We start from the raw sequence: 12431 nt of genomic DNA on the forward strand, positions 1-12431 counted from the left end.
TGACATTGGATACAGTTTTGTGTGATTTCTCTACAGTCGTAAATTACGTTTCATGCCCAGCAGGCCGAGTGGTTGCTGTCATTAAAGAAAATGCGCTGTTTCCCACTCCGCACCTCGTAGATTTGTGTTTTACAAGCCTCAATCAAATATTGTTAAAAAGAACCAAGTTATAGAAACCTCTAAAGCTGTTGCGAGTATGTAGCCACAACAGGTTAGTGGAGTCAGTTTCCCTGTGCTCTTGCTATGAGCGGATTCACGCTCCTCTTTTCGCCGTTGTATGAAGTACAAGGGGGACAGTTACCTCCTGCTTCCATTTGTTCGTAAAAATGGTTGCGGTAAAAAAGCTTCCGCCGCTACAAATACGGCTGAATACTGAGAACAAATCACAGAAATTTATGGCGTCGATGGTTTTTGAGCTTGTTCTACATCGCGCAAGCCTCAATGTGCTATCTGTATTAGTTTTGGCTGTGCCAGTTGAAAATACAATATGCTGAGCATCACCAGCCGATGTTAACCCGCTGGTGGCTCAGACAGCGTTAATTTATTGAAGTAAATTATATGCGTTTTTGTTGTTTAAGCAAAGGTGAAAAGTCTCGCCAACGGGTTGAAAAAGAATTACGGTTTATTTTTCACTAAAATTTCTTGGTCTACAGAAGTCGGTTCGTATACTTCCAGAGAAATAAAGGTGCGGATCCTGCATTTTGCAAAAGAAGATGCCCTGTCTTGCCGCAAGATGCGTGTTGATGCACGAGCTTCGACTTCGGAAAAAGAAGCAACAAGTTTTCAAAATTGCCATACGTACGTACGCACACACAGTGAAACAAGCTAGGTTTATTCCATAGTTTTTCCCACAATATAGTGCAGGGAACTCTGACGCTGCAGTCGTTGAGCCATCATAGGAATGATGCGAAGCTCATGGGTTTGTCTGATCTTCGGGCTTTTGGATTCAGATGTTCGTGTGGATTTTTTTATTCCTCTTTGTATGCATTTATTATCGTAAATTTCAGAGAAATCTATGCTTTTCTAAGTCTAGATAACGCTGCGAACACAAAAAATTGCTACTCATTGCATTGGTTCAGCTTGTCGATGTGGCCAAATGAAAACGTGACAAGGGTCTTAAGGCACTAGGTTGCCCGCAATAAATTGATGTTGATGCGTGCGTTCGGGACGAAGCCGTTTGAAGCTAGAAAGACGAAGTCGAGGGAAATCGATGCATTTCCCATAAGTCACAGGCTAGCTGAAACGCCCCCATTGCAGCTTCCGTAGAAGCTATACTTATTTATTCATTACTTGCTACGTAGAGCTTGCCAGGCATTTTGTGGGGATGTATAGGCGTTGCGGGTCTTTAAAACCGAATTCCTAGCACAATATGGACAACCAAGGACCACTCAAAGTAATGTGAATACTCGAGAAAAAGTTGCTTTAAAGCTTACGTGCTGCAACCGAATATTCAAGTGTGGAAAAAGTGGTTCAGGGTATTCTGTATTTCCGGTTTTCAACATGAAAGCAACGTTTTTTATTCAAGAGGCAGTGTGAACAGGCATGGCTACTGCGAAGACTGTACTTCTAAAAGGTATTTGACAAATACTGAGTGTGGTATAAAGGTATACCAGGATAAAATGTCTCAGAAAGGCTGGCCAACGTTTCGAAAAGAGCGCCTATCTTCGACAAAGGTGGTTTTCTTCTTGTTTGCAATTCTTATTCCCCTGACATTTCACCTGTCCTGACAATTCTTTTTCAATTCTGACATCACCTATCAGGTTAGTTGAGTGATGTCACTGGTGGTCGTGGTCGGTGGTAGCTGGCTCTAAAGGGAGAGACTGAAAAATAAATGAGCGCTGTGCCTTGATTTCTAAGACGATGGGGCGAGAGTAGAAGACTGGGAAGGCAGCAGAAAAAAAAGGAAAGGAAAAGCACGTCGGTGGGTGTTCGGGGACGGGGAGGTTAGAGAACCTTCTGAGAAGCAGAACAAAAGCCATGGGTGTCGTAGGCTGCATGCGTTTTTGGTGTTAGAAAAGCTAGTCAAGTGGTCAGCGCTCGAGTAGCAAAAAAGAAACAAGTTGAGCGAATGACTTGAGTGGGGTAGCAGCAGTGCGTCGGATAAATTTGCAGATGTTAAGGTGGCGACCCAGAGTAGGGGGGCCATAGGATGGGGTAGAATGCGAGTATGCAATGACATACATTGGGATAGAGTGCGAATAGAGAAAAAGAAATAGAAACCTTGTCGACTTTCTTCTATAGACAGTGTGAACACTTTGATTAACCAGAAGACCAAATCTATAGAAAGGCAAGGTCGTCTATAAGAACTCTATAGAATATCTCTAGGCACTCAAATCATTTTTGCTCGAGCAACACTATAGCAAGAACATTAGGTGACGAAACACTCTTTATTGGGCGAGACTGAACCGACCAAAGTTATGCTCGGGCAGAAAGATGGTGTGGGACACATCCGTCGGTCATCCAGGACGTGGTTAGTGTTTAATGAGCGTCGGCTACTCTCACGTGATTCGTTGAAGATTCCACCGTCATCGCTGGAGCTTGCACACCTTTTAGAATGCGCATCGTCATTGGTGTCGTGCGTACAACTTGATTACAAAAGATTCGACTACAGCGTAGGCATATGAGAAACGCCGAGAAAGTTCGAGACTGTTCTGAGCAGTAGCTCAGCATTTGCTAGAGGTGCAAACGTGTTCAAAGTAAAGAGATAGAGAGATATACAAGTACGCGCGCCATTATGCATAAAACCTGAATCTTACTTGTCATGTCATTGCTCGCACGGATGCGTTTGTCATATCAGACTAAGATTTTATGGTTTTAAGTAGTGAGCACGCCTAGTAAAAACATTTGCCGTTATTGGGGATAAAATCTGCAATTTAGAACTGACGGAGCTTCTACCAGAATGAAAAAAGAATAACTAAAAATTCTTTAGAAGGAGAACAAAGCAAATAGTGAAGCTTCAAACTATTTGAATTTTATAGTCTCACTGCTGTCATCAGCTTAGTTTACGGGATGCAACACAGATCGTCGGTAAAACTATAAGAGGCAAAGAGGAAACTAAAATATTGACTGCATTGAGAAGAATGTTAGGAAAATACATTTTTCTATCTATACAATGTGGCCATACACTTTCGTAAAAGCTCCTGCAAGTATTGTCGGTGGCAAAACAACTCAAACAACTCTGCTCAAAAACATCAAATAATATCAGAGATTACTTTTCAGTTGACAAAGAAAAGAGTCCTTAATTTTTAAATGCTTCCTAATGAGAGGTTTTTTCTTCTATTCACACAACAGAATCACTAAAAGGATAGTTAATCCAAAACGGTTGCTGAATCCACTTCTCTAACTAAGCAAGTTGTCTATGGTCTTGTGCGAATATTTCAAGCTTGTACTTACAAAAAAATAAATACTTGCAGCCCATCAGGTTTCGTCTTGTAAAGCGCTTGTTAAAGCGACGCTCGCGAACATAGTTCGGCAGACAGAGAGCCTGGTCCAGGACCTTCGACACTGAAGCTCGATAGATACTTGTGGCGACAATGTCTCGTCTACTAATTTTAAGAAACGAGCATTTAAATCAGCTGTTTTAAATAATAAAAGAAGCCGGTCTCTGCATACCATGCGGTCGGTTGGTTAGTACCTCCTGTAAACGAATGTCATTGTGTTTCCCCTGCAAGGTTTACTCTCACATAAATCCGCCGGGAATTTACTTGTTTATGAGCACTATTTAGAATATTACGAATGCACACCCTTAGGCGTCACGAGGCATGTATTCAGTTGAATTGCGTCTTCAAATCAGTCTACAGGTAAGTTACACCTGAAATTTTCGCACAGGTGTCCGTGAAGTGTTTCTTTCTCTGCGAAACGAAATCACTCAGACAGGTTTTCATCCCCGTGCACCCTTTGGCGGTGATGACTCAGCTGCGAGTTGTTTATAAAGGATTCATCACATATTTCGCAAATGAAAGCTCCTTTTCTGCCACACGATTTGAGATGATGCTTGAGATAGCGTTTCACTTTGAATGATTTACAACATTTATGACAGACATGGGGTCTCTCGTCCGTGTGAGTGAGCTGGTGTCTATGCAGATCCGTCGTCCGCACGAATGATTTACCACATGTTTCGCAAGAGTGGGGTTTCTCGCCAGTATGATAGCGTTTATGGAAACCTAGGTAATCAGCACGCCGAAATGATTTACCACACGTTTCGCAAGTGTACGGTTTCTCGTCTGTATGTGTGCCCATATGGACTTTTAGATTACCATGATACCGGAACGATTTCGGACATATTTGGCATTTGTATGGTCTCGTGTCTGTGTGTGTGCGCTTATGGTCATTTAGGTGATGAGAACACCGAAACATTTTATCGCATATTTCGCATCTGAAGGGTCTCTCGTTTGTATGCGTGCGCTTATGGATATCTAGGTGATCCGCCCGGAGGAACATTTTACCACAACTTTCGCATTTGTGTTTTTTGGCATCACGGATGCGGCAGCGCTCTACAAACTCCGACTGCTTCACAGATGATTGATCGCGTGCTTTACAAATGTGGGCTGTGTCGTCCGTGTGTTGGTTGTCGCGCTCTTGTAAGCCATGCCGCCTGCTCGAAACATCGCCAGAGACACCGGACAGCTCTTGATGTCCCCTTCCTCCGGTTCCAGTAGCGTTCCTGTAAGTAGACGGACAAAGGAGCTCAAAATAGCAGACTCCTGTACGGGAGAGCGAAAACACATTTTGCGAATGGACAGGTTGACCAGTAATCGCGCGTTAAGGCAACCAGCTGAACCTGAGCGCTAACTAGCTGAATATAGTGCTGGCGCTCGAATTGTGCTCTAGTTTGCCATAAATTGTACGCCGCTGCTGTTGGTGGTCTTTGTTGCGGAACTTGAAAAGAATCGTCTACGTCAGAGTTGCAAGCAATACGAAAAATGCTTGCCCTAATACTTCATGTATGGCCTATCTAAAGCAAGTGCAGGTGAGTGGAAATGTCTGGCAGCGAGTTTTAATGGAGAAACATAGCATGTTTATATATTTACAATACATGCGCGCCAATAGCACTCTCACAAGGAGTTTTCAAGTGGAAAGTCCTGAAATGTTTCTTCATTTCTTTGCTTCAAGATGTTTCATTCGACATTGAAAAAGCCCCTTCTGCATCGGCGAAAGTTCCTGTACGTTTTTAGGACGCCCTGTATATTAAGAAGAGTAAAAAAGTTCGGCAGCATATTACACTTCTGTTAAAAGGGAAGGCGGGAGCTTGCTGGTCACGTGGTCTTGCATTAAGTTATGCGATGGGAAAGGCCAGAATTCTTACAAAGCGTAACGAGCCGCACTGTGAAGTAAACGCGTGACGCAGTAGGTCGACCCCCTCAACCACACATGCTTGAACCTAATGCAATACCTAAAGGAACTTTCGTTGTTTCTTTCCTTCGTCCTTTCTTTCGTTTCTTCATTCGTTATCAGCCATTCCATCAGTGCTTGTTTACGGGGTATGAGCGATTCCTTATGAAGATATCTTTTGTCTGTGGGCTAGAGCCGCGTTTTCCGGGTAGGAGCCGTTGCAAAGAACCACCAAAGGCTTTCGCCTTCATAATTGAATATCGCGCAAAGGCATGCTGTTCGCGTTGTTTGTAACAAAAATACAGGTGGCCTGCCTCCCTGAAGGACATTTAATGTCCTAACACAATCTACGTGTAGAACACGAAGAACAAAATTGCAGATTAAAATTTTTCTGCTGTCTTTCTATCAGATAATTTAATATTCGACTCGCATTCTAACATCAAACCATTCACGCAGCGAGCACAAATGCCTGATATCGTTCATTGTTTTCACGCACAGTGGATGAAATATGCTGCCGAGAAAGCGTGTTTCCTGCTTCTTCTCGTTGTGAAAATATGCATTACAGCGTTCAGGGCAATCTACGGTGATGTAATATAAATAACGTGTTTTGCTCTCTTCTATCCGATAAGTTCATGACGTTTGCAAGCGTTGAGTCAAGTCATCGTTCGTACGACATCTTTTGTGCAGTTTAGGGGAAAGAGTATAGCAGAGATGCCCGCGCCCAGTGTTTGCTTTCCATTTTGTCGGTTGCTTTTTTGAAATGCCTGCGGTAAGCACTACATGAACATTGTTAGGTATTGTTCTGCTAATGTACTGTTTATCCTATCGTGTTAACTTGTAAATCTTGTCAAATCATGCCAGCTTGGCTGGTATCATGACCGGATGATGTAATAAACAAATTAGAGCTACGTAAGTAAGTAAGTAAGTAAATAAATAATAGGGAGGAAGATTAACAGGCCACGACAGAGGCAGTATTGCTTTGAGAGAACACGTGTAGGTCTAAGAACATATTTCGTGATTGTCTTCAGCGCAAATTTAATAAAATTGTTTCATCTGATAGAAATATTTAAATTCCGTCAGCTGTATAAATCATAATTTTTATATGATTTTTGATGCAAAAATACTGAAATTGCAAAGTGAAAAAGAACAGAAGCATAAAATTGACAATTTTCACTTCCCTAAATGTTTTATTTAACTTCACGGATGTCGTATTAGCTGCATATATTAGAAAAACCTGAGGAGACAACTTTATTTACAACCATTGGTAGATTTGTGGAATTGTTCAACCGTGTGCAATGATTTCAAAAGTGTCCACTCATGCAAGAGCCCGTTTGAAAGTGGTGTGTTATACGCATATTTTGTGCAGTTTAGATGTGGTATTTCTTCCATTTGATAGAACCATCACATTGCTTTTATTTTCGCGTTAAGAAGTTGTAATTCTTATGCTTCAGTGTCTCACTTTATTCCATAGTATATGACGTGAATCAAAAATGCAATTTTTCCAACTATAGTAATAGAACATTTTTTTAAATGCCGCAAACTTCCCCAATGTTCGTGCAATGCATTGTCGAGAAGGCTGATTTCTTCTTGCCCATGTACCTAGGTAGTACATCCTGAGCTAAAGATTCCTGTTTACTCCAGTGCCATACTGCGTGAACAACAGCTGATATTTCGCATTTCAGTAGTCAGAACTTCATCGAAAAAGGTGACTGAACCATAGGCAGAATTCCCTGTTGTCTCAGTGAGTTGCTCTATCAAAAGGAGTTCTTGCAAATCTTTGGCTCACCTAGTTTCGTTTCCCGACATGCCAGATGCTTCCTGCATGCCCGCGTGGCTTGTGCTTGCCAATGAATCATCGCTGCCACCGCCGCTGCTGTAGACCGACAGTGTGAAACCGGTGCTTCCGCTTCCAGTACTGTTTGCATGCCCTGAAAGCAGAGGCATAAATTCGTCACTGTGCCACAAGTCATGAGGACGGACCATTCCGTGATATGAACGCGCAGGAAGCAAGAATAAACAGCGAAGCACTTTTGTTCTGATAAGTGATCCTGAAAGTTTAAGCAACAAAAACCAGAAAACACAACCTAGTGTGAACGAAGAAGACAAACTAGTGTTTTGAAAGTTATTGTTGATTTCTCGGTGCTTTCTGCATTAACGGGGGCTTGGTTGATCTTGCAATGCTTGCTTTTCATTTACGTGCATCTTTTCGCGCACTCATAATGGAATGGCTTTGTAATAAGCCACACTCCGTGAGACGTTGATGCTACATGATACAATCAAATATGACATGCATGCACGGACTAATCACTACATACAAGTATGCTCCTAATAAAGAAGTCCAGGGTGGCGAGTGCGCAAGGTTCTGTCATATTAAATTTTACTCGTATTGGCTGGTCATTCTCAAAGATTTTCTCACATAATGCGGAAGCTTTTCGGTAGATCATTTAGAAATTAGATCATTTAGATCATTAGAAGTAGATCATTTAAATCATTAGAAAAATCAGTTAACTCGGAGAAGCAGTGAGACGTTCACCAAAGAGGAAGCTCTTATGCGCCTGGACAAGAAAAGAGTCAGGCAGGAACTCCTCGGGGAGTTACCCAAGTATGCGTGAGTATTGCGCCACTTGCTCATATACACTCAGCCCGGTGTCATTCATCATTGTTAAGGAACTTGATCCGGCGAGTAGAAACAACAGGTATGTGACAGGAACTGTTGCGGACGGTGGCGCAAGGAGCATATATTCCTTACGCAAAGTACTGCAGGTGTCGACACCAGATGTACTGATGACCTTCCAAATATTATAATCTTTATCGCTCTTTGTCGCCTTATGTATCCACGTCAAAGCGTTATGAATGGTGACGAAGCGTACATGGCCGGATGCACCACCATGCAGACCCTGCCTTGAAAGCGATCTGCGATGCCGTCAAAGAGTGCCGACTGCTGATAGCTTCGCGCGCTGTGTTCTCGCCGCTTACTGATCGTTTAGGAGACACACGAGCCCATACCTTGAAAGTGATCTGTGAACGCTGCTGAGTGTGGCGTGCGCTGAGAACTCCACGGCTTCTGTGTCTTGATGGCTTCGTTAGCGCTGAAACGAGAGAGAGATGCAAATGAAAGAAAGGCAGGGAGGTTAACCAGACTTAAAACGTCCGGTTTGCTACCCTGCACTAGGGGAAGGGAAAGGGGAAATAAAGACGGAAAGAAGAGCATGACAAAAATGAAAGCATGAGAAAAAAAAATATGAGAAGGGACGAAATGGAGTCATTAGAGTCTTTCTAATAGGCCACTGTCACGTAGAAAAGTCAACAGAGCCTTGACCGACTTTTGCTGCGACGACAGTTCACGACGGCATTCCAAAACTGACTGTTCTGAAAGTGGCCTGTCGTCAAGGCGCGCCAACGCGGTCGCTAGTGACAGCCGGTGCGCGCTGTATCGAGGACAGTGGCAAAGCACGTGGTCGATAGTCTCTTCGCCGCCGCAGTGTCTGCAAGCCGCGCTGTCATCCATACCGACTCGGAAGGCGAAGGATCTTGTATAGGCGACACCAAGCCACAGTCGGCAAAGTACTGCTGTTTCGAGTTGAGAGAGTCCAGGCGGGGGTCGAAGTCGAAGGGATGGGTCCAGTCGGTGTAGACGTGTATGCTTTAAGCTGGGTGTGTTCCATAAAGTTTTGATGGCTTCATTTGCAAGCACACGAATTTTCGTTGCAGCGTCTGTTCTTGAGAATGGAATGGAGCCCTCCTCGTGTGCAGATCGTGCTGCTGCGTCGGCAAGTTCATTGCCCATTATGCCACAGTGGCTTGGAATCCACTGCAACGTGATGTCGTGTCCTTGCTCGACGAGGTGGTGAAGCAGCAGTCTGATTTCCATAACTAGTTGTTCGTGGGGTCCTCGGCGTATGGCAGAAACCAAACAATGAAGAGCAGCCTTGGAGTCAGTGAACACGCTCCATTTCCTGGGTAGTTCTTCAGAAATTACACGAAGTGCACAACGAATAGCAGCAAGCTCCGCGGCAGTCGATGTAGTCTGGTGAGATAGTCGAATCTTAATTGTGGAAGGTTTTGCAGGAAAGATCACCGATCCTGCAGACCCATTCACCGTGGTTGAAGCGTCAGTATAAAGATGATGATGCTCGTTGTAAGTCTCATACAGCAAGAGCAGTGAAAGCTGGTTGAGTGCTGGAGACGAGAGTTGGGCCTTTGTTCGTATTCCTGGTACCATTAGTCGAACATTTGCTCGAGCCAAGCACCATGGTGGAAACGGAACTTTCGCTGGAGCTGTATAACCTGATGGAAGGTATGCACGATAAGGCAGGACTGTTTCGCAAAAGGAAGCACGTGGTCGATCCTCTGGCAGTGAGGCTAGATGATGGGCAGGGGCTCGAGCAAGGTGTCTTACGTGTGCTCTGAGCGCTTCCATGACTATATGGGTCTTGGCTGGGAAATTGTGTGCAATGGCAATTGTTTCAGCCGTTGACGAACACCGCGGCAATCCAAGACACACTCGAAGTGCCTGGGCCTGGACGCTTTCGAGTGTGCGGATATTACTTCTGCAGGTGTTGGTCAGCACAGGCAAGCTGTATCGCAAGTACCCAAGAAAGAGCGTCCTGTACAGCTGCAACATTGCATGTACTGAAGTACCCCAGACATTTCCTCCAAGAAACTTAAACACATTAGAGATATCTGTCAGGCGCTTCTTTAGGTAGGCCGCATGAGGACTCCAGCAGAGGTCACGATCAATTATTACGCCTAAGAATCTGTGCGTCCTGACATAAGGTATGCTTTGACCGTCGATAGAGACATCGTATGATCTCATTGGCTTTCGGCTAAACGCGACCAATGCGCATTTTTCTGGCGAGATCCTGAGGCCTTGTTCATTTAAGTATGCCGATGTTGACGTGGCAGCTTTTTGAAGCCTGGCGCGTACTTGCGGCCGTGTCACACCAGATGCCCAGACGCAGATGTCATCGGCATACATTGATATTTTAACTGTGCTCGGAAGTCGTTCCACGAGACCAATGAGTACAAGGTTGAAAAGTGTGGGACTCAAGACACCGCCCTGTGGAACTCCATGGTGCGTATAGTATTGCGAGGTTGGGCCAGCTTCAGTGTTAAGAAAGAGAGAACGCCTATGTAAATAACTGCGAGTCCAACGAGCTGAAACGAGAGACAGCACGAAAGACAATTTGGGACGGACTAACGGAAGGACGGACTGACGGTTTTCCTCGATGGGTAAGCATGGAAATGCTTGTTGATTAAAAAGTGTTTGCTTATGCGAATTGCTCTGAACAGAAGATTTTTTTTTACGACATACCTTTCATTTTGAGTTGACCGGATCGAATATAGGCCGCGGCTGTCGCATCTCGATAGGGGCGATATCTAAAAACACCTGTCTAGTTAGAATTAGGTGCACGTTAAAGAACCTCAACAGGTCTAAATTTCCGGAGCCACTTCACCCGAATTTATCCACAAGATTGACGGGTACTGCAGAGGTACTCAACAAGAATTAGAAAGAAACGCGTATGAAAACGCAATCTGCGCTAAGTGCTAGGGTTATACAACCAACTTTCTTTGTTGCCTGTTGTATTTATTTATTGTATTGTATTACCCATTTCTGCTATAGCCCCAGCAGGGGCTGCAGTATGTTAAATAAACATAAGTAAATAAGCATGTGGTGTGTATGTATGTTTCTATTACGAGGTTTATGTAAGACTATAAAGGTATTTGTACTCAGGCAATAAAACCTTAAAATTTGTTGAACCTGTGCTAATTATGAAAAGCAATGACGAAATTACTGAGGAATGTGGGTAGTCTCAAAGGACCCGAACACTTCAGCGTTCAAGAGCGAAGAAGTCCAGAAACTGTCACGTGGCACACGCACCGTAGGTTTAAAATATCTTGATGGGTTTTCAGCTAAAGAAGTAGCCTTGCGATGGCAGTTGATTTCCTAGAAATAAAAAAGTTCTAACGGCGAGAGCCCAGGCTGCTGTGCTCCAAGCAGAGGTCTGATTGCAAAAATGACGCCGCACAAGAACGTACGTATCCCACCTACCTACCAACATACCTACAAACGACAATGTGCTTTGGTCGGCCCCAACCAAAGAATAAACGGTTATATGTACGCTGTACAAATCAAACAAAAACTCCACGTACTCGCCATTCAGTTAGCTTCGCTTCTTTCCTTGACCTGAAATGGCAATGTAAGTTCAAAACAACTCTTCTAACATAAATATCTGTGCCAATGCTGGTACAATGATTCCTGGTCGTCCTGTTAATTTGATCAGTGTCCTGATATCAGCGCTCCACCAAAGGTAATAATGCAGCAGCGAGCTTTTGTTCTTTATTTACCTTAACATTTTTGTTAGCAGAGCAGGCTAATTAAGCTGTGAGCAGTATCCAGGTTGTTTGGTTCCATTTGAGAGGTCATCTGCAGACGCACTGCGTTTTCGTTGGTACCATTTGCACTGTATTCTCGAGTTGTAATGACCTATGGAAGTAGGCGAAGAACACTTGGCACTATGTGATTACTCGAGGAAAGAAATATGTAAATCCAACGAATAATGAAAACATGCACGAAAGTAAATTTCTCAACGAAACCTTATTTCTACACTCAGAACTGGGCACCTTTTTCCACAAAGATCGCTTGCTTTGAAAGGCGCAATATTTCGGGGCCACATGGATGAACCTTCTCCGACTCTGCCTTGAATTCACACAGAAATTTACAAGCCACGAAGACACACAATAGGGAAGTGGAACGCAACTGCAGATTTTCTATCGCTGTACGATGATGTGAAGCTGATGCATTGAAACGTACATGCCAGCATTAAATATAATTACGTCTTGCCACACATTGCGTAATTGAGGTGACGAACTGAAGCACATAGAAAACGTATATTCGAGCCGAATATTACCTGTGCAACTTAAGTGACAAAGATTAGCGAGATCATTTCAGACTTTGTTGATAATTCAGACATGTGCTCAAAATATAAGCGATGGTTTCCTTCAGAGGAATTCATACATCTCGATTAAAACTTGAAACAGCGCGAGCAAGACGACGACAATAATAACAAACACACACAATAGGACAGCGCTCGCCATGT

At 43.7% G+C, this 12431-nt stretch overlaps 1 protein-coding gene and 1 long non-coding RNA gene across 15 annotated transcripts in view; one reads left to right on the plus strand and one right to left on the minus strand.

Moving 5' to 3' along the window:
- Positions 1 to 12431, plus strand: part of LOC135919788 (uncharacterized) — a 379293-nt gene that overhangs the window by 119894 nt on the left and 246968 nt on the right. The gene's annotated exons all lie outside the window — the stretch shown is intronic.
- LOC135919774 (zinc finger protein ZFP2-like) overlaps positions 2211 to 12431 on the minus strand; it is a 150261-nt gene continuing 140040 nt past the window's right edge. For 10 of the 13 annotated variants that reach the window (XM_070526041.1, XM_070526039.1, XM_070526037.1 and 7 more), the window contains 3 exons: positions 8338 to 8420; positions 7118 to 7259; positions 2757 to 4663 (listed from right to left, as the gene is read on the minus strand). In XM_070526041.1, the coding sequence (XP_070382142.1) occupies positions 3865 to 4663; positions 7118 to 7259; positions 8338 to 8420 (1024 nt within the window). In that variant the 3' untranslated portion in view covers positions 2757 to 3864. Of the gene's footprint in view, positions 4664 to 7117; positions 7260 to 8337; positions 8421 to 12431 lie in introns of all 13 variants that reach the window. The other 3 variants (XM_070526049.1, XM_070526043.1, XM_070526048.1) reach the window with 3 other exon arrangements.

This window comes from Dermacentor albipictus, chromosome 9 (assembly GCF_038994185.2).
Source record: "Dermacentor albipictus isolate Rhodes 1998 colony chromosome 9, USDA_Dalb.pri_finalv2, whole genome shotgun sequence".
Lineage (NCBI taxonomy): Eukaryota > Metazoa > Arthropoda > Arachnida > Ixodida > Ixodidae > Dermacentor > Dermacentor albipictus.